Source organism: Periplaneta americana, chromosome 15 (genome assembly GCF_040183065.1).
Source record: "Periplaneta americana isolate PAMFEO1 chromosome 15, P.americana_PAMFEO1_priV1, whole genome shotgun sequence".
Lineage (NCBI taxonomy): Eukaryota > Metazoa > Arthropoda > Insecta > Blattodea > Blattidae > Periplaneta > Periplaneta americana.
Window position 1 is genome coordinate 151,874,950 of NC_091131.1, and position 23,653 is coordinate 151,898,602.

Consider the following 23,653-nt stretch of genomic DNA (forward strand, 5'->3'; position numbering starts at 1 on the left):
CAGTTCCCGGCTTTTCATAATTCAGGCATTTCGAGTTATAAAGAAACTCGTTATCATATGAATTTATAAGTATTTTTAGGACTCCAACATTATAATTAAAATTTTCTGTCATTTTCACTCTTTATTTTCAGCTGTTGTTTTAGTGCCTTCTGTGTTTCAGTTAGATTTATTTTGTAATGAAAGAAGACACATTATGCTGGTCATACTGACAGATGTCATTTTACTTCCCTACCTACCCGCATAACAGCTGATGTTTATCTGCCATTTTCAAGCTGTTTCAATGGTAACTTTGATCAAATGTAACGACATGCAGAAAGTTGTCAAAGAATGGTCCAAGATAGTTTTCATCCAAGTTCTTGTATCAAATTCTCAAATTTCTTTGTTCAAAGAACTTTGATAATGTAATACTGGCCTTAGTAACCAAATAAAATGCACAGATTTCTGAGACATCATGTACAATATCGTAGATGGAGAATCATCTGGTTGAGGTTCCAGATAATACACCCGGTTTCATGACATGCGCACTCAGAATTTGTTCCCACGAAATGGCTTAGGTGTCTTTACTGTATGTTCTCTATACTGTGGTCAGGCAGGCTAACCGTTACTCCACAGCAATGGACAAGACACAATAATTTCTTTTGTTGTCAATGATTATCTCTGAAATTACTTCGACATTCATACATTCAAACTGACCCGAAAATTTTCAAATTTTGAAAGCATTACAAATTCTTAGCACGAATTCTTTTGGATTGTACATTTATTGTACACACCCAGAAACAAATTGGGCCACCTGAATATTTCAAGTTCCAGTTATAACATCCTGGAACTCTTTCCGAATATAAGGTGTCCAAGGCAATCACGTCATTCCTAATCACTCACATCTGAATGCACTAGCAACCAATCTACGTACATTATAATTTTTTTAAGAAAAGATGGACAAGAATTTTTTTTGTAAGAAAATTATTTTCAGAGAAACTGACTGAATCTGAACTGTTCCTTGAACTTAACATCTTCTTTATTATATTTTATGCTCGACCATGCCGAAATGTAGTAATTATACACCTGGTAGCAGTCCTTTAATGCATGTCATTAAAGTACACCTACTCATTAAAGTACAGTGTTCAGCCAATGACAAGTCAGCTTACAGGTGTTCAGCCAATGACAAATCAGCTTTGTACCATTATAAAACCGCAAGTATCGATTATTCTCGGATATGCAATCGAAAGAGAATTAGCGAAAAGTCACGGAGGCTGGAAATCCAATACTGTCGCAGAAGGTTATGTTCTGTTACTATAATAATTAGAGTTAATTGTAAATAATATTCAAATAAATTCAATTTGTCATCTCGTTTTTCAATTCTAAATCAATTTTTAGGTTGTACCAGAGTAATGTTCATCTTATTCTGTGCCAAAGTCAATGAAATTCGGCCTCGTAAAAAATCAATACTTTCGCTTCTGCGCACATCTCACAATTCAGGTCAGTTCGCACATAACCATAATTTTGAATACTTTCAAGTTAGAAAAATATGGTCGAGCATAAAAAGTCATACGAAACTTGCCTATAATGGTAATTAAGATGCTCGTATGAAAATTATGAAACTCGCTTGCGCTCGTTTCATAAGCAATCATACTTGCGTCTTAATTACTACCATTATAGGCTCGTTGCATAATGCACTATTAAATGTTAAGTTACTATTTAAATTTAAACATGAACAGTTTTCATTAGAATATAATTTTGCGTCATAATAATTAAAGATTGAAACATTTCCTGCAAAATAAGAGATTGGAAACATATTATTACTTCGGAATATGTATGGTAAGACTTTCCTGTGTTAAATTTCAACATACCTCGTTTACATGTTTCGACCTATTTATGGGTCATCTTCAGAACTGGTCGTTGTTGGTCTTGGCGCCACTTGTTCTGTTACCTGTGAGGGTGTGTTCCTGTGGTATAGTGTAGAGTCAAAGAGTGTGTGTGTTTTGAAGTTGAGTTGTGTGTTGAGAATTTCGTTGGGGTGTGTTTTTGTATGTCGAGAGTATGCTGATTTTATAAAATGAAAGAAAAATCCTGTATTGGTACTTTTCTTAGACTCATACTTAAAGTTTCCTACTTACGATACATATTCCTTAAAAATAAGATCGTACTCTAAGTGTAATTAATATATTTTTATTTGTGCGAAAATTTCTTCAGTCCAGCTGCCAAACGCCATCATAACAATTTTGAGAATTAGGGTAATAGAGATAAATTCTCAGTCTGGCTGTAGGTCCAATTTTGATCTTTGCATTTATTTGCAATGAAATGTCACAGGCAGTTCAGTATTGGTAGGTTACTGTAATGATTTTATCTTTGATATTGTGTAAACCTGGAGTAGACAATGGTAGAAATAAAAGTGAAAACTTCTTTTCATCAGTGTATAGATGTGTAGGTGGCTTCTTGTGGCACTCAGAGCTTCTTGTAGCAGAATAGGTAATGATCCCCATCTTCAACAATTAGTCCATCGACTCCTGCAGAATGAAAGCGAATAACATTTATTAATAAGCTCAATAGATTAAATGAAACAAAGTCTTTTTAAAGTTTAGAAGTAAAAACATAGGCCTAATTAAATACCACAACTTTGAACTGAATAATATTACAAGTCATATACTGCCCGTGCCTCACTTCCTGAGCTGTTTCTTTGCAGGGCGAGATGCAGAGAGGGAGAGTGGGAGGTCCTGGGTACCGCATGTGTCTACTACTCTACATTCAACACATCAGCCTTTTCAGGATTTCTTTCGTCAGCTATAGAGCAAGATCAGTCATGGACAAGCGAATGTATAGGCTGTCCCCTCACAAAACAAATTATGTCCTTCTCATCAATTCCTGTAACTAAACACTAATACCAGTGGTAGACTACAGTCTCTACTTGAGATTATCGACCTAACTGCGATTACGGTTATCACATGTACACATCCGTAAAATCTTTCTTCTATGGCAGTGTTTCTCAAACTTTTTCCACCGCGAAATCCCTTTTAATCTAAAGTGTAACTGCGGAATCCTTGTAATATTTTATTAGTATTTAACAGTTAAGAGACAAGTGAAAGCTAGTATCTCAATATTGTTCAGTGGGACGAATGTATTTGCTTTTTAAGCCTGCAATCTGGTTGTATGGCAGAAAGTTGTAGTCTCATTTTTACTGTACTTCTGCATTTTGTCTTTTCGGTTTTACTGAACACATACGCAGAGAAACCAGTGATGAAAGTGATAATTATTACGGGTATTTTCCGTTTTAGATTTTCATCAAAAATATTATTATTATTATTATTATTATTATTATTATTATTATTATTATTATTATTATTATCGGTGGTTTAATGATATTATTGATTCATATTTTCGTAATATTTATATATTTTTACAGTAGCTGCTAAGTATAAAATAGCCACCGAAGCAGCCCAGTTGGCTAAGGCACTTGCCTATCGATCCAGAGTTCCGCTCGGGCAGGGTTCGATTCCCGCTTGGGCTGATTACCTAGTTGGATTTCTTCCCGAGGTTTTCCCCAACTGTAAGGCGAATGTCATGTAATGTTTGGCGAATCCCTGACCTCATCTCGCCAAATACCATTTCGCTATCATTAATCCCATCGATGCAAAATAACGTAGTAGTTGATACAATGTTGTTAAATAACCAAGTAAAAAAGTATGGAATAAAATTTAAAATCATATAGAGCTCACGGAACCCCGGAACATATATTGAGAAACGCCCCATGGTAATTCAGCAGTTGTCCATAATGAACAAAGAGTGGCCGAGTGTCTACATACATTTTAGGAAATCGCCATCAGAGATAATAGCGATAGTGGTAACCACGATTAGAGTATCCGGTATTATAAAGAGTAAAAACCCTTGCACTGGCATAGGATAATGTTTTCAGAACATGTAATATGCTGCCATGTTGCATGCTGTAGCTGTCGTGCTGGTCCGAGCAGACCTAAGGGACATGGTTATAAGCACTAGGGAGCTCTCGGTTCAGGATGTGAGACATGGGCAGTAGATTGCTTTGTTATATGTTTATTTTTTATGTGCGTCTTTAGTAACTGTGAAGGTTTACTATATCATAGTAACTTAAAAGCCTTTTGTTTTTGATGTGCGTCTTTAACAACTGTATAGGCTTAGGGGAATTTCCGGTAGCAAGACTGTGCAGGCCATTGTTTTGTTGCCTGATCACCAGAAGCACTAAACTTTTCAATGATTTGATGCTAGTGGGAAACACTGTTGTATACAAGATATATCTCGTGGGCAATAGAAAGCCACACAGAACAACAAAAGAGCAGCTATACTTCTTTTGAGACGAGAGCCTGATGACTATTTTACGAGTCATTTGTATGTTTATGTTATTCAATTAAGAAAATACGTCAAAATTCCATCAAAACAACTAATATTTTATTTATACTTGTTCTGTTGAAATTTTTACTTATTATCTTAAATAAATAACATAAACACACAAAAACAATAACATTCATCTTTAACAATCATTATTATTTGATCAACAAAACAACCAATATCCCGTTCAAATTTTCACAGCAGACCACCAGGAGCGCACCATTTGTTCTCTGCTTCCCTGTCGTAACATGCGTCGTGCACTTCTATTATTTTGTTGTTCTATGGATATAGGCCTACTATCAATACTGGTAGTGGCAACTGAATGTTTGGCAACTTTACAGTTCACATCTCTCAAAAACAAATCTAAACCAGGATAAATAATGACATCTTGGCAAAATTCGGGACAAATACGAGTTCCGACATATTATCAAAAAAATCTTGGACATAGGGTCTAATTTGGGACTGTTCCGGAAAAATTGGGATGAATGGTCACCTTCAGGCTGCAATACCTTCGTTGTAATCTTCGAATTCTGTTTTAAGAACATTAACAGAATCTTCATTCTCTCCCACAGATAGGCCTACAGCATGTAATTTCTACAATCATTATTAGTTTTCCAGAACAAATGGGAACTATAAAAAAGCAGTCTCTTCACTCTGTTCTTATGTAGTAAATTTCTTATATTTTGCAGTTTTTACATTTTCCTGTTACAAAATTTAAAAAGTAAATGTGTTAGGGTGTCAACTTTAATTTCACCTAACCTGAAAGTATTAGGCATAATGTCCCAACAACGTAATTCGTTGTGATTTTTCTAAGGAGTGAATTAATTTCGTAATTGCATAGTCAACCACTTGTTATTACTAGGCCCCGGAAAAAGTATTGCTATCAGCTTAGTATGCAATATAGCATACTTGCTTTGAGAGGGATGGGGTAAATAATGATAGACAGTGTGATGCTGGCAGTAGTACAGTTTGGTTCATGAGAAATGAAGTAATACATAAAAGTCTCATTATTTGTGCGTCCTTTTGACTAGTTTCCAGTGATTAGCTATGAAGCTTACAAAGTGCAATTCTAATTTATTCTTATTAAGAGATCTAAATATTTCATTGTACTTGACATACTGATAATAATATTATTTACGTATTGATGCGTTGCAATGAACTATGATATGCATGTGCAAGACATGTAACGTGTATCATATTCAGATAACGTGTTTCAAGAAACTTAGCAGATTTCTTCATATAGCTTGCAGCATCTGTAACATATAGTAACACATTTTGGAATTGCACACATGATGGCCATAGCAAGTCCATAGCACTATCAAAAAGTTCACATATGGTGGAATAATCAACCCTCTCTAACACTTCACTCATTAAGAGATAGGGTCTACAGCAACATTCCGCACTAAGGGCACCGACAACCACATTTGCAACATGATGTCCAATTGAGTCCATGCTTTCATCTATAGAAAGAAACCCATATCTTCTCATTTTGTAATTTACACTTCACTTCACGCAGACATTTCTCATATGCATGTTGCACATACTTCTTCCACAGTGTTGCTTCATTAGGAATTTGTCTTCCAGTGTACTTTTCTGAAAAGCCACGGAGTTTCACGTTTTCTAATTTGTTTAACGGAATAATTGAAACAATAAATGCGTCACACATATCTTCGTAAAATGTTCGTTCAAGTAGTTGTGAAGGAGATTCCTGCTGTACCTTGCTTAAATTCTGTTGTCTTTTATATCCGCGTTTATGCTTATTGCTATTTATAGGCTTCTTAACATTGCATGCCATGTCGGCTGCCAATTTCACGTGACACAATTCACAAAACAGTTCATTACCATGGATGGAAAACACACTTTATTGACGAACATATTTCCTTAGTGCTTCTAACTTGCGTACTTTTAGTCTCGGCATTCTGAAGACCCGTGTCGACTGCTTTTGACTGCATTGTACTAAGCTACGCCGGCACTACTCCTACCTGCACAGTGATGCATGCAAGAGTCCTCGGTTCATAAACATTACCTATACTACATCGTGCATTTCCCTATAAGCAATACTTTCTCCGGGGTCTGGTTATTACTACATGTTTGCATTATTTGATTCTGAACTTTAAAACAATACATGTCGAGGTTCAGAACAGCAAAACTAAAATTAATTCACCTTCAATTGCTATTGCGGCACCAAGTATGATGTAGTATATAGTAATCATCACAGAACAACAAAATAATAGAAGTGCACGGCACATGTTACGACAGGGAAGCAGAGAACAAAGAGTGCGCTCTGGTGGTCTGGTCTCGCTGTGAAGCTTAACATTTGAAAATTTGAACGCGATATTGGTTGTCTTGTTGATCAAATTATAAAGATTGTTAAATCAATCTTCTTAATGTATCCAGCTGTTTGCTGACAACATAAGTCCATTGTAGTCTATTCAGTTGTTGTTTTTCATGAGAAATGAGGGGTATTTTGATCACTGTTCATTATAGATGCCTGTTGCTAGTAGCCAGAGTTTGGGTGTAGTCAATATATACTGCAGGGCTGTGTCTTCTGCAACTGGTACTGATGATTTTAATTTACTTCTTTTGTGATTTATGGATGGACAGTATAGAAGAATGTGTTCCAGATCTTCATCATGATTATTACACCACAGACAAGTAGGATTATCAGAAATGTGAAATCAGTGTAGGTACAAATGAGTGACAATGTGACCTGTTCTGGCTCTTGTTAAAAATGTCTGAACATGTCTGGACAAGTTTTTGTACATTTCCAGGTCATTTGGTTTCTTTTGTACAGACTGTAAAATTTTTCCTTTGTCAGAAGAGAACCAATTGTTGATCCATAGGTTTGTAAAATGAGACTTTACTGAAGCAAAAGCATTGGATAGAGACATCACTTGAAGAGGTCTTGGTTGCAAATATGTTGCCTGTTTTGCAATATTACAAACTTCCTCGTTTCCAGGTATACCCAATGACTAGGTATCCATTGAAATGTTATTTCCTTTTGGAGTTCTTTTAGTTTACTTAGTTGTTTCTGAATTGGAATAATCCTATGTGCATATAAGTTTGGTACATATTTAATTGTATTAAATATAGCCCCCTTGGAGTCGGTAAGTATGCAAATAGATTTTTCAGAAATTTGAGTAACACACTGAAGAGCAGCATCAATAACTAGCAATTCAGTGTTAAGACTGGAGGAGGATGAACATGGTATGAAATAACTTTCTTGATATTTTGGAATATAATACTCTGCTCCTGATGTCCCATTATTAGGAAAAAGACTGTTAAAGATGAATGTTATTATTTTGTGTGTTTGTTATTTAATTAAGATAATTAAAAATTAAAAAAAAAAAGAAGTATAAATACAATATTTCTTAAATATTTTAAAATAAAATAAAAAAATTGTTCTGATGAAATGTTCACATATTTTTTTAATTAAATAACATATACATACAAACAACTTATAAAACAGTCATCAGGCTCTCGTCTCAAAAGAAATATAGCTGCTATTTTGTTGTTCTGTTTTGCCTACGAGATATATCTCGTAAACAATGGTGTTTCCCGTTAGCATCCAATCAGAAAATTAATGTTTAGCGCTTCTGGTGATTGGGCAACAAAACAACAGCCTGCACAGTCTTGCTACCGGAAACTCCTCTCTCAGTTTCACCCCCCTGGTAATCGTTAATTCATTTTTACTTCATTCACAGTATGATCCACATAGTGTTCTGCAAATCACCACTGTGATTCTATCTCCTAATATAGTCCTGTGTGACGTGACATCACTGAGAATTACATGTGCGTCTGATTACATATTGGTATTCATTTCCATTATTCTTGTACTTATGGACAGAGATGGCCTTTCTAACTTCAAAATGCCAATTTTGTTATCTATAGCTAGTAAAACAATTCTGAGTCATAAGAGAAAAGCAGAAGCAGAGTTTTCATAAATTGATTAAAACAATTTCATCTAGGCCTATATGATTATACTGGGTAAGTAAAAAGTTCCAAGACACCAGTCTATTTTGAAGACGGAAGGAAAAATTGAAGATCTGACCAGCTCACGAAAGGATGGATGACAGAGCCAACCTCTGCTGGGTATTTCCGGAACATGACCACCATCTTAGAGCAATGTGACATTTTTTTTAATTTCAAGGCTGTCATGTGGCATATCAAATAAGGCCAAAATTTTCTCAGGAATTCATTGCCGTAATGAGATTTGACATATGTGTTGTGGTTCAAATGTAATTAACACAGAAATTTCAAATTACTGGTGATGGTTCAGAACATTGTATGAAATGGAAATATAAAAATAGGAAATTTATCCTTTGAAGAGATGGAAAAATTCAAATATTTTCGAGCAACAGTAACAAATATAAATGACACTCAGGAGGAAAAAAAAACGTAGAATAAATATGGGAAATACCTGTTATTATTCGGTTAAGAAGTTTCTGTCATCCAGTCTGCTATCAAAAGAGCGGAAAGTTAGAATTTATAAAACAGTTATATTACCGGTTGTTCTTATGATTGTGAAACTTGGACTCTCACTTTGAAAGGAGCAGTGCATAAGGATGTTTGAGAATAAGGTGCTTAGGAAAATATTTTGGGCTAAGAGGAATGAAGTTACAGGAGAATGGAGAAAGTTACACAACGCAGAACTGTACGCATTGTATTCTTCACCTGACATAATTGGGAACATTAAATCCATACGTTTGAGATGGGCAGGGCATGTAGCACATATGGGCGAATCCAGAAATGCATATAGACTGTTAGTTGGGAAGCTGGAGGGGAAAAGATCTTTGGGGAGGCCGGGATGTAGATGGAAGGATATTATTAAAGTAGATTTGACGGAGATGGAATATGATGGTAGGGACTGGATTAATCTTGCTCAGGATAGGGACCGATGGCATGTGAAGGCAGCAATGAACCTCCGGATTCTCTAAAAGCCATAAGCAGTAGTAAGTAGTTTCAGGAAACTGGAGATGACATTGACAAAAGAGAAGAGGAGTGAGGTGATTCTGATGTTTGGGGAAAGCAGCTGTGGTATCATAGCCGCAAATTCAATGTCCAGAAAGACCACCAATTTCCCACAACACTATCACATCCCCGATATCCAAATTTAGAACAACTGGGAATGTTGAAGACAAGCTGCATAGCAGTCGGCTAAAAATGGAAACTGACGAGAGAACCTCAACATTGGTCTTGCAGAATTCGACATGTCTATCGGATTCATTCTGCAGCATCTGGACCTTGAACAGGTTCCATTTATTAGTATGAAGCATCCACATAATCCACACACTAATTGATACCACTTTTTGCTAAAAGATTTCAAGTGCTGCATTTTGGATTATTGGTAAATGAGGCCAAGACTAGTGTTGAGGTTCTCTCGTCAGTTGCTGTTTTTGACCAACTGCTACTTGGCTACTTTTGAACAGTTCCAGTTGTTCTAAATTTGAAATTGATGGTCTTTCTGGATATCGGCTGTTGAAGTCTACAGATATGATATGGTATCTGCGTTCCCCAGATACCAGGACAACCTTATCTCCTTCTCTTTCGTCAATACCGTAACGAGTAATTTCAAATTTCTGTATTAATAACTTTTGAACCGTAGCACATAACTTAAAATGTCAAATCTGATTACAGCAATGAATTCCATTTTAGTCTCATTTGTAGGGCTGGGATTTTGATGAAATTGCATCTTTTTTCTAATAAGCCAGAAACATAGCTGCTTTAGTATTTATATGTTAAGTGATAAACTGAGTATTTTAAGACATATTTTGTTAGGGCATTTTTTTTGCATTTTTTGGCTGTTTGAATTCATAAGAGCATCTTTTGTTTTATTCGGACATTTTTAGGCATTTTCATTTAATTTTGGACGTAAATCCCCATTATTAATATAAAATAATATTTATTTCCTTTGATATCTGTCTACATATTTTGTCCATTAATACTCATTTTTTAACTTAGTTATTCAACGACGCTGTATCCACTACGAGGTTATTTAGCGTCGATGGAATTGGTGATAGCAATATGATATTTGGCGAGATGAGGCCGAGGATTCGCCATAGATTACCTGACATTTGTCTTACAGTTGGGAAAAACCTCGGAAAAAATCCAACAACATAATCAGCCCAGGCGGGAGTCGAACCCGCGACCGAGTGCAACTCCGGATCGGTAGGCAAGCGCCTTAACCGACCAAGCTATGCCGATGGCTAATACCCATTATTTTGTATAATATTTTAATCGTTTTTCTACACAAATATTGCCATTTTAATGTAGTACACTCCAACCACCCCTTCAATATAGACTCCTCTATACCTGCTAATTCCGGGTAAGAGTGGACTTGTGGTGAGCTACATGGAATTACATCAGGTAAAATAATTAATTAAAGTGTACCACTTAGAAAAAATTATGTAAAATTAAAGAAACTTAAATATTGGTACTACTCGTAGAATTTAATTTAATTACTAGTCTAAATATTAAGTAGTACAAAAGCTCTTTTCCTACTAAGCCAATTATGTAAGAACAATGTTTAGGACATTTTTAAGGGCATTTTTGAAAGATTTTTACGTCATAAATGCATTGTTTTTAGAACTTTTTTTTATGATTTATAGGTCATTAAAATCCTAGCCCTACTCATTTGATATCCACATGACCCTCTTCCCATTTAAAATATGGACCTTGCTATAAGATAACTCTATACATAATTTTGAGAAATAACTGTTCAAATGAAACCTTGAACTAGCTAGAGCCTGATCGCAATCTTGTGGCACCAACATGCACAAGCTTCTTTCTGAGACTTCGGAGTGGAGGGTTGTGTGTGCAGGCGACTGCTTACTCATAGAGCGTACTGTTCAAACACCCCTCAGCAAGACTCTTGGGCGAATCCATGTAAGTGGTTGCCAATTCGTCTTTCACGCAGTTGCCACAAGTTTACAATCAGGCTCTACATTAATATGCTTCTTTTAAGAGAAAAGTGATAATTGTGAAGTTAAAAAAATATACAGTTATAAAGAGTACAGTGAACTACAAAAAAAAAAAAAATTGCTTTAATAAAGAGTAGGAGAAAGAAAAACAATTTCACAACCGAATTTTCAAGTGTGATGATTAGGCCCCGGATTTTTATGTAATATGAAAGTGCGAAATATGTACATAAAAATGTAGTAAATACCGGTATCGGGGAAATATATAATTAAATACAAGTATCAATAAAATATGTAATTTAAAGTCACTATTTACTAATGCATTAAATTCACAAAACTGTTGTCACAATTTAACTGGTCAGTTGAAGTGGGAGGATATAGCCTGGAAAGTGACTTGCCATTTCCACCTCATTGTATAGTTTGCAAATACAACTTGTCTCTGCCACAATTTATGCTTTTTTTTTCTTTTGCCTTAAGATTTCCTAGAAAAATATTTTTCTTTGACACACAAAATGACATTTTGATTTACCTGACACCCGACCCAAACCCCTCGCTAATATATTAGCCTACTTTCAATTTGTAACATAGCTAAATGACCGGCGCACCTGACCATCACAGATTCTGAGAAAGCATTAGGGCAAATGTATAGAGTTCAGGCACTTCCAACTATTATGTTTTACAGACAAAGAGTTGGAATCCCTAGTTTTATGTTTGTTTTTTTATTTATAAAAGAACTATTGTCTTAAGCCAGCTTTAGAAATTGAAGTATTTTCTATAGTTGTGAACAAAACATAACAACGTCAGTTTCCGAGCTCTCCCTCTTTACCAGCATTGTGTACTATAGTGAGAACAAAAAGCGGCCCACCAATCGGAGTAATGGGACAGGGACGTTAAGACAAATGTCCAAGTATACTGGTATATGAAAAAAAAAAAATCAATAATTTAAAAACTCAATAATTGCCTAGATATGTATAAAAATGTTACATTCTTTGCATTATATATAAAATATGTAATATTACTAAGAATATGTAAAAATATGTACAATGAAACTCAACTATAACAAGATCAGAACCACAAATCGCCAACATTCGTCATTTTCAGTAGTCTACAAGTAAAGGAATGCAATATGTAATTATATAAGAATCTGGTCTCTAGTGATGATTATACAGCAAAATGTATAGTGTGGCACAGATAAAAGTAGCCTGTCTCCCATTTGAATGTAAATACGATATTTTGACAGCTTGAAATTCTATTATCGTATTCTATCGTATCATAATGAAATGAGTAAACAACTACAACAATGGACAATTTTATGCAATAATCCTCTGGCGGATGCCTTCTATAACTTCTGGTGCGCGAACTGAAGTAACACTTTATCTTTTCACATTTTGAATAGATCTTACAGCCACTTTTTACCAAACCCTCTATTGCTCTCATTGCTGGTTGTCCTCTATCCAGAAAACTTGTCCCTGAAAATTTCGTAGGTTTCCTTCATCGAACCTGTTCTCACATAAGCTTCCATAATTTCCACTTCTTCTTGTATCAAGTACTGGTAAATCATTTTGCAGAATGCGAACAGACAGTGTAATTCGACTAATAACTATTGATGAAATACTGCCAGGAAGAATGTCAACAATCGATTATTGCAGAAAATTGTCTATTATTGTAACTGTTTACCCATTTCGTTATGATACAATAGAATACAATAATGGAATTTCAAGCAGTCAAAATATCGCATTCTCATTCAAACGGAAGGTGGGCTACTTTTATCTGCCCCACTCAGCATTTATGTTCAATTATTCTACATTTACAATGATAGAACACATTCTCTTTATTATTTATATGAACAGAATAATTAAAGAGTGGAAGCAAACTCGCCATGGATATATACAAATCAACAGACACCTTAAATTGGATTCAATTCTCTTTGCAGATGATTTCGTGTTATTAGCACTTTCAGAAGACGACCTCCAAAGGTCAATATATAATTTGCAGCAAGTAGCAGCCACATACAATATGGAAATTTCAACAGATAAAACAAAAATTATGGCATTCTGTGGAAAATACCCAATACAAAGTAAAATTTGTCTCGATAATAAAACATTAGAAAGATGTAATATTTTCCCATGTTTAGGTTACAATCTTTCCATTTTTGAAGAATTGGACATATCACAGAAAATTAATAAATACACAAGAGCTATGGGCATTATAAATAGTGTGATGAAACCATCCTTGGTTCAGAAACACACCCGCATACGTCTCTACAACACATTGGCAACTGATGCTCAGCTATGGCAGCGAAGCATGGACACTGAGGAAAGCAGATAAAAGCAGTATAACGGCTTGTGAAATGTGATTCAAGCGAAGAACAGCGGGCTACACTAAGTGGGATCTGAAAAGAAATTGTGAAATTTTAAAGGAACTAAAAACTCAACCAGATTTAGATTACATTGTTCAATATCACTCTAATTGGAAACATCATTTGGAAAGAATGATAGTCTCCCAAAGGCAATTTATGATTATGTACCACATGGCCAAAGATCTGTGAGTCGTCCTGCTATGAGATGGCGTGAAAATTCTATGTGAGGCCGTAACAGGCCTTGTGGCCTAACACTTATCAGGCAGAAGAAGAATAAGAAGAAAAAGAAGAAGAAGAACGCATTCCCAAAACAAAACAGTGAGTGATAAGGAAGCAATACCATTATTAACGAAGTCTGAAGTAATTTCAATTTTTCGTACTATCAAATATGGTCAGTTTTCTAATAACGAAATCTAATTTGTCAAAATAAACTATACGTAAGCATATTTCCACAGTGTAATACTGATGCTAAATAGCCTGTTGCAGAGTTAAAGCTTTTCAAACTATACTCGGTCACTTTTCACAAGCTCTGAAGAAATTAGGGTGTTCTTATGTTTCTTCAGTTCTATCTACTGTAGGCAATTTGTTACATTGGACATTGAGCTTTTCGCTGATTAAAACTTTGTGTTTATGTTATTTCGAACACATAAATCTGTGCTTCAGTGGCTGGTCATGATAATATCTTCGAAAAATATTGGAGTGCAAGAGGTCAAATGACTTTATTGTCAAACGCCTTGCATTAGAAAACAACAACAACAACATTTCGAACACATTTATGAAGAATTTTGCAGCAGTATGTCTGTAAATAATTTTGGTTAGAATTTCAATTCAAACTCTATTAGACAATTAAAATAATATATACACTTCAGTTAATTACTGTACTGGCAAATTTACTGTAACAGAATTGAATTTTATCAGTTTTGAAGTTATATTACTATTGTATCTGAGTATACGGGTACCCGATACATTATAATATCCTTATTTACTTTAAGTATAATTTGAACAATTATCTAAAGTATTAGAGGATGTCATGAATAGAGAGTTTTTACATATTTTGAAGAAAATAATTTGCTTCATGAGCAATACGTTGGTTTTAGGCAGATTTAGCATGGTAAATCAACTACCTTAATGGTAGAAAATGTTGTTCTATAGGTTTTCAATACCGGTATCCTTGAATTAAAACAGAATTTGCTGACTTGTTTATGTGATTTGTGTAAGGCATTTGATCGCTTGCCTCATGAATAGAGACAGTCAAAATTCGTGACTTGCAATATCGCGAAAAACCTAAAAATCAAATAAACATAGTTTAAAACATGGTTCACATAAAAAATATCACATAATTACTTGTTTCAACTCGCGAAAAATCGTAAAAATCCTATGAATCGCGAATTTAGCATATTTTCTGTCTTTATTCGCAAAAAGAAGCAATTTTTTTTAGCAATTAATAAATACATGATCTAAATTTGGAAATTTTAGAAGTTCTATTTGAAAAATGCACATAGTTAAAAATAGTCCTGGACTTTCAGTGCGAGAGGTTTGCTGTCATTACGTGAAGATCACAGTGATTTTATAGATGGAGCACTTCAAGCTATATGGGTTCCAGTTTCCAATGCTGACTGTGAATTTTTTTTTTCACAGTTCTCGTATGTGCTAACAAATAGAAGAACAAACCTTACAATGACAGGCCTACAATTACAGGCCTACTAGAACTGTTGTTTGCATACAACTTTGAATGTTAAATAATGTTACGTATCTTAGAATTGTTGTCATCGTAAAGCTTTGAATATATCATTATAATTGTCAATTATCTTAAGCAACATAATAATTTAATAAAACAGTGTGAAAATTTCAGGTTTACTCAAGAATTTGTATCGTTTTTAATCAAGAATTTTAGCCCCTTTTATTCAAGAATTTTGACTGTCTCTATTCATGATAGAGATTATTGCTGAAGAAACTTAAATTTTATGGTAAAAAGGAAACGAGATTTCTTTAATAGAATCTTTGTTATCTTACGAATAGGCAGTAAGTTGTTGAACTTGAGGAGAAAATACCTTCCCAGTTTAGGCCTACTCTTAATGTTGGAATTGCTCAAGGCTCAATTTTGTGTCCGTTTCTTTTTATTGTTGATGTCAATGATTTACCAGCTGCATTCCAGGGAAAATTTTTATCTTAGCAGACGACACTACCGTTTTGAAAGTTGTTAATGGTGATTTTGTTATGAGTAGCACACTTCTATGGAAATAATGGGTTTTAGCATTAGGACTGACATTGAACCTGAAGTGGCTGTAAGATTACTAGGTTTCTGGATGGATGCTAATATGAAATATATACAAAATTAAAACCTTAATAACAATAACGTATTATACAATGCAATTTGTTTACCATTTAATAATATTAAATATTTACACATTACTGTGAAATGTCAAGAATTCATCTAGAGAATAGAAAGTGTGAGATATTAAGTAATTTTTTAGTTTTACCTTAAATAATGCAGGGTTTTTGGTTATGATTCTTATGGCCGGTTTGTCCAAGTATTGTTAGAAGACTTAACGACTGTTAAACCTTCAACAGTTTGTTAAATACAGTTTTTCCATTTGTTCAACACCAGTTTGGCTTAACAGAGTCTTAACAGTTTGTTAACTTTAAATGTAGGATTTCAGGCCGTTAACTCATTTAACAAACAGTTAAACATGGCGGATAACACCACAGCTGTTCAGACAAAAGTTGTGAAAATAACATGTTATGTTTCTCTTTGAGGAATGTTTAGAGTAAGGGCCGGTTTCACCAAGCTTCAGTAAATCAGTCCAAATGAAACATTAACTAGTACTTAACATTGAAATATTTACACGATTATGTTTGTATGTGAGCTGTGTCCGTAGACTTCAAGTCTAGCAGCTATATATACCTCGTCGCGCTGGTTCCATCATGACACCCCGGTAGAATAATCAGTAGCGTGTTGGCTTGTCTTCCCAGGGGCTCGTGTTTGGTTCTCGGCGATAACTTTTTTTTTTTTAAACGTACCGGTAACTAATTTTTATACATGTTACCTTTCTTCATTTTTATAATTCTGTGTAGTGGAACTTATTATTTCGCAACTCTGGCTCCACTAGGAGAATTTAAAAAAAACTCTTGGGAGATCAATTTTCTTCCCGAAATAAAACAAAGATAAACAAACAAATTAAAGAAAAATAAAAGAAATACACATGTGGATCTAATACATTGTCCACATGCCATCGGCGTCTATCACTGCCTGGCATTTTCGGGGCATTGAGTCCACCAGATCGCGGAAATAGTTCTGGTCCTTAGCGAAATCTTTCCAGGTAACCAGAACTTGATCCCAGAACTGATCTGGATTTTGAGGTGGGATGTCTCCATATTTGTCAATCCGCCTCTTTTTCATGCTTTTCCGTGAACCGTCTTTGAACGTTTATGGCGGTGTGCGTGGGGTGATTATCCTGCTGGAAAATTTAATTTCCATCAGAAAGAAGACGATTATAAATTCCAAGAATCCAGCTCTTTCGCTTCTGTTTTAAAGCCAGTGCAAACATATCTTATCGCTAGCTATAATATAATTCTAATAAATGAAAGTTAATATACCAATTAAGTTTTGTTATGTTTGAATGCACATTATGTATTAATTTACTAATATTTCTTAGGTACCGGTATGTAGTTATAATAATCACTTTCATGTCTTAAAATAAAACTCAGTTGTATGTTACCTAGTTGAAATAGGCCACTTGTTCCAATTCACTAGCTACTATTAACTCTAGATTCTATGTTACTAGCTCTTCAACTATAGCCGATGTCAATAGTGCTTCAAAATACGCAGTGAGTAAATAATAAAATGTTTCAGCAGCAATTGCTTCTTTAGGACGAAATTACATATAATTTATAGGCCTACATGAACCTAAATTAGAGAATTTTACATAATACGGAATTCTCCTCGGGGTTTTCTGTACAGTTGACTTCACACACATTCGTGTAATTATTGTCACCTGGTGGTCATAATGCTGAGATTTTTCTAAACAGAAATTCATATTTAGCATTATAAAATGTAACCATACATAATAATTATTATTATTCAATAGCAGTCAATGCAACTTTCATTTATCAATTCTCTGTACTCTATGAATCATGGCTACTGTAATAGGTTACGATTTTACACATGTTTCATGACTTACTCCATAGTACAGAATTTAAATAATAATATCAGCCAATAAGAAGTTGTCTTATATATGCAAAATCATTACCAACTGCTGTTGAGTAGTTAGAATAGTATTAACGACAGTTAAAGTTAAGTGTTGGTTATTTTAAACAAAATTATGTTGGAAAAATGGAAAACATCTTAACAAAACGTTAAAAATAAACAGCTGTTAATTTAACATTTGTTAAGCCAAATTAAACATTACTTGGAAAAACTGGCCATTAATTGTCTTCAGGAAGACTATTGAAAATTTTTACTGCCATGTAACATACCAGTACTCCCCTTTCATAGCATTATAAATATGATGGCATATGAAAATCATTCTTTCTGCGAGTATTTATATTATATATGGCTGGATTAGTTGGAAAATTTTCTTTATTACATAAGAGGAAATTTATTAAGAAGTATATATAAGGCGTTCAGGGCTAAAGTGAATCAAGCCCATGAGACGTAGTTTTGAGATAATAGGACTTAAAGTTAACTTGCTCTAGTGGATTATCTAATTTGACTAGCAATAATTTTTTTTGCTTCATTCTCAAATTCTAGATTTATACAACATAAACAATTGTGATGTTAATTGATGCAACACTTTGTTGACTTGATCCACTATGGCTCAGAACATCGTGAAAAAATAATTTGACCAAAAGTAACTGGAATTAAGACTTGATCCATTACTCCTCGGAAAATATCCAACTTCAGATAATCAGAAAATGAATTAAACTCAATTTATGAAAATTTGTGACTTGATTCACTTTAGCTCTGAACGCCTCAACTGATTTGTTAAGGTCAGAATCTCTAATTAAAAAAAAAAAAAGATCTATATGATTCTCTAGCCTTTGTTCCAATTATTATCTATTCTAATTGCTCTTTTTGGTAATAAGAAAAGGCTATAGTTTTACTTTCTGCTGAATTTCCCCAAAAAAATATTATTCCGTAGGACATAATGGAATGAACATAGACAAAATATATTGTCTTTAAGATACTGCTGTTGAGAAACTGTTGTAACGACCTAATTGCGAAGAAATATTTAGAAATAAAATGTGCTAAAAGTTAAACGGAGAATAACAATGGCAAAGGAAGCTTTTAATAGAGAAAGGAGCATCTTCTGTGGATCTCTGGAAGTGAAGTGCTTTGTGCAGAGTGTAGCAGAAACATATATGGGAGCAGAAACATGGACATTATGCCGAAGTGAAGAGAAGCGAATAGAAGCATTTGAAATGTGGATATGGAGAAGGATGGAGCATGTGAAATGGATAGAGTAAGAAACGAAGCTGTGTTGGAAAGAGTGAATGAAGAAAGAATGATTCTGAAACTGATCAGAAAGAAGAAAAGAAATTGGCTGGGTCACTGGATGAGAAGAAACTGCCTACTGAAGGATGTACTGGAAGGAATGGTGAATGGGAGGAGTTCAGAGCAGAAGAAGATATCAGATGATAAAAGACATTAAGCTATATGGATCATATGAGGAGACAAAGAGGAAAGCAGAAAATAGGAAGACTGGAGAATCCTGGGTTTTCAGTAAAAGACCTGCCCTTGGGCAGAACACTATGAATGAATGAATATGCCAAAAATGATGTGAATGGAGTTATAAGAACAAAAGTTTATTGATGCCAGGTTTCAGAGCATGTATAATGAATGAAACAGGTTCGTTTTCTCTCAAATGTTCAAAACCATAACCTACAGACTGAAATCGATATGGTCTTCCTGCTACCATTCCTAAATACGTGCACGATAGTTATATGTACTATAGATCTCACAAGCAGGGATACCGATGGAAGGAATGAGAATCAAACAATGCAGTAAGGAAAAGCAGGTGACAGGAAAGGTCACAAGATAGCTTGAGTGATATCCAAGAGTACAGTCGAAAGAGAAATGACATTGATAAAATCAGTTTTGCGTTGTGATAGTTACATTACGACTTTAGTTTGTTCCATTGCATGTGAATATGTGTCTTGTATCGCAAGGTATTATTATTTCATTCGTAAACATATGTTGCGCATTTAATTAGCTTCGAATTTTTCTCTTGCCACATTCCTTATTTCCACAGCGATGTCCTCATCTGTTCATCAAGAGACAGTACTTCCATCGGCTCGCACCTCTCGCCCCCTTGGCGTGCTTACATACACATGTCAAAACAGACAGCAATGCCACCATTGCTTTTCGGCAATCATTCTTTGCGCGAGCTATATCTGAGCATCAGTTTAACAGTAATTCAACTTACCGACTGGCGTGACAAAATTATTTCCAGTAGGACTGGCTGGTTCAGGCAGTGTGGGAACCTGATACAGCAACCAATAATGATAACAAGATGGCTCCTCCTTGTAGCCTGCTATGGTGTGTACATAATGTCCATTGGGCCACTCTGTTGCCTCAAAACTGCAAAAAGAGTTGTACAGGAAACTATTTTATGTGTAATCAGTGGTGGCGTTCTAATTTTCCAACACACAGTTTTTTCGCTAATGACCCAAATTTCATAATTTTAATATCAAATATGTTAAGTAAGGTAACAATAAGCAGCTATAAATAAAGAGAAACTGCACAGCAACATGCTGTTGAAGAAGTATGTGTAGAGCAATGGAGGGCATTCCTGCGGCATTGCTGCAGTGACGTCAGACCTCAGCGAAGCATCAAACTTACCCCCTACCTTCCCCTTCCCCCACTCCATGAAAAAACTGCGCGTGTATGTGGCGGATTATACTGGACTGCTGTACTTCAGAGCTTCATTAGTGATACAATGTCTTTCGCAGAATCATATGAATCGAGAGGATATCACACTTACAAGAAAGGCGGTTCTTTCATTTCTCACATTTAGGATTAGTTACAAATATTCAGGACGCGAACTTAAATATGTACATTTTTAAAATAGATCACCTGTTATACGAGTTCAAAGAACAGATTCAGTGATTTTCAAAGGATGGAGAAAGATTTCAATATTTTTGCCACTCCTTTTCATATTTAAATTGAAAATTTTATCCCAGAATTGCAGTTAGAGGTACTGGATTTGCAGAATGATGGCTTCTTGAAAGCAGAATGTGAAGGTCTACTGGGAGCTAAAATTTTTTAAAAGATGTCCAGTACTACATATCCACTGCTTAGACAGTTTGCTTCAAAAATAATGAGTACCGTCATTTCCCATAAATATGGTCCTGGATCATAACTATTGTCCACGATACAACTATTCAAATTTTGTACTCCATAACGTAGTACCTCGTTTATCTATATTCTTGCTGTACTGTAGTTTGAATTCAAGTCACTGCAGCTATCTACGAACAGTCTATGTTAATTCTACAATGATCTTTGAATGGTTGTATCGTGGACCATAGTTGTGTTCCAGGACCACAGTTATGGGAAATGATGGTATGTATTTATCAACCTACCAGTGCGAACAGCTATCTTCTAAAATGAAATTTATAAAGTCCAGCCACAGATCCCGCTTAACCGATGCTCATCTCCTTGCGCAACTGAAAATAGCATGCACAGATAAATCCCAATTTCGAAGAAATTGCTTAAATATCACGTGAATGGACTATTCTAATTACATATGGTAGGTAGGAGTGTAGTGGCGCAACTGTCTGTAAATCTGTCACTGCACTGTAGAGCGCAACCCCTCCCACAGTATGTAGTTTCCATTTAAATCCTGTCTTGTGGGTTGCGTTCATTTTGCCCACCACTAGTGCAGAGTTATTTAAAAACTCACAAATGTTGAGAGAAGAGAAATATAGAATATTTGCAATATCAATTAGCTTTGAATATCTGACCACACTGACAAATTGTTTGAAACATCTGAAAATGCACTTACACCCTCTAACTTTTCACTTTCCCAAACATCAACCACTCTATCATCTAGTTTACTTTTTTCAGTGTTATTTCAACCACCACTACTGAAAAAAAAACTTGATCAAATGTTTTGACGTTTCATTGCACTACAGCACTATACTAATTGCTCTCTGCAAATAAGAGAAAAGAGATTCAAACATAAGATTCAGTATTGCCAATACCATACACTTGATGAAAAAAGTACAGTAGAACTTGGTTATAGCGACCTCGTTTTGTGCGACACCTCGCCTATAACGTCAAATATTCTGTGGTCCCAACTAATTCCCCATAAGACATATGCTTTCCTACCTTGATTAATATGACAAACACGTATGCGTCTACCTCGCATATAACGTCATTTTCAACCTCAGTTTGGAATAAGATTTTCTGAGAACCAAAGTATTTTAAGAAATATTTTGTTGAAATCTGACCCTGACAAATTCTTTACAGTCTCCTTCTGTCATAGACCTCTAGAATGCAGGCGGATTCCCCATCCCATTGTAACCTGCCCAAATTCATTCGGTATTAGATCGGTTTCAATAGGAAGTTTTCACTAAGTGCACGCATTTTAAAGCAGTATGGCCACTAAAAGAAGTGAGTGACACTTTAGAAGTCATTAGAATTATGACCATGTTCTATGAAGCTAGGGAAGGGAGCAGTGAAATTGCAACTGAAATTATGAACACAGAACGTAATTTAGCCCTAGAAAGTGTGTATTGGGCAAGTAGAAGACAACAGAGTAAAATGATTACTTCACTTGTAAGTAAAGTAGTTTGGTGAGTACTGAACAAACTGTTTTAACACAGAACACTGTATTTATAATTGTACATGTATTTTATTTTGTTCATGGTATGCTTAAAAGTCAATACATAAATCCAAAATAAGTCTAATTAAGTTTGTTATTTTTCATTTTCCACCTCACTAGATTGATAATATGAATCTCGGTTACTACGACACTCGTTTATAACAACATAATTTTCAAGGTCCCTTGGATGTCGTTATAACCAAGTTCTACTCTAATTTATTTCATAAAAATGGAATTAAAAATTGTAGGACAAGTGTAAAAACAGGAAAATTAAGTACCGTCATTTCCCATAACTTTGGTCCTGGAACACAACTATGTTACATGATACAACTATTCAAAGAACATTGTAGAAGTAACACAGACCGTTTGTAGATAGCTGCAGTGACTTGACTTCAAACTATAGTATAGAAAAAAAATATAGATGAACGAGGTACTATGTTATGAAGTACAAAATTTGAATGGACCATAGTTGTGTTCCAGGACTATAGTTATGGGAAATGACGGTATCTTATTTATGTACTTAATAGTGTACAGGGTCTTTCATAAGTAACGAGTCTATCGAAAAATTAATTATTTTGGAATGATTTCATCCTCACAAGAAAAAACCCTTCCCCATGCCGTACAGTCGATTTGGAAACAAACACCCCCCTCCCCTCGCTGCCAGAGCTATTAAATGAAAGAATGGTTAGTGTTTTGAACATTGATTAAAACACATAAATGTAAAACCTGTTTCAATTGTTTACAAATTATGGTGTACAATTTTCAAACTATCTTCCGTTCGCTGAATGCACAAATGTAAGCGACATATCAACTCTTCATGGACTCCGGTGAACATGTCATATGTAACCATTTGTATCGTGTGTTCAATTCGTTCCATTAATTCAGGAATGGTGCTTGGCTTAGTCGCATAGATAGATCCTTGATGAATCCCCAGCAAAAGAAGTCCAAGGCAGTTAAATCAGGTGATCGTGGAGGCCAACAGATTGAGATTGTTTGGCTGATCCACCTGCCTGGAAACACTTCGTCTACAGAGTAAATGCTTAATTTGAGCGATACTGTTTCCAAGTTCAAACCAGCAGCAATTTTTCTCATCTGCAATAATGTTAAGCGGCTGAGTGGCATTCTATCATTCCAGTCTATCACAACAATGTGTATAGGCATGGCCGTGTGCCATTATCCTTGGCATATAGAAGGCC

The 23,653-nt window shown here is 35.0% G+C and overlaps 1 protein-coding gene across 10 annotated transcripts in view; it reads right to left on the reverse strand.

The window, feature by feature from the left end:
- Window positions 1–2,150: 2,150 nt before the first annotated feature.
- LOC138715449 (uncharacterized protein CG3556-like) overlaps window positions 2,151–23,653 on the reverse strand; it is a 125,930-nt gene continuing 104,427 nt past the window's right edge. For all 10 annotated transcript variants that reach the window (XM_069848369.1, XM_069848370.1, XM_069848366.1 and 7 more), the window contains 2 exons: window positions 20,058–20,212; window positions 2,151–2,504 (listed from right to left, as the gene is read on the reverse strand). In XM_069848369.1, coding sequence (XP_069704470.1) covers window positions 2,443–2,504; window positions 20,058–20,212 — 217 coding nt within the window. In that variant the 3' untranslated portion in view covers window positions 2,151–2,442. The remainder of the gene's footprint in view (window positions 2,505–20,057; window positions 20,213–23,653) is intronic.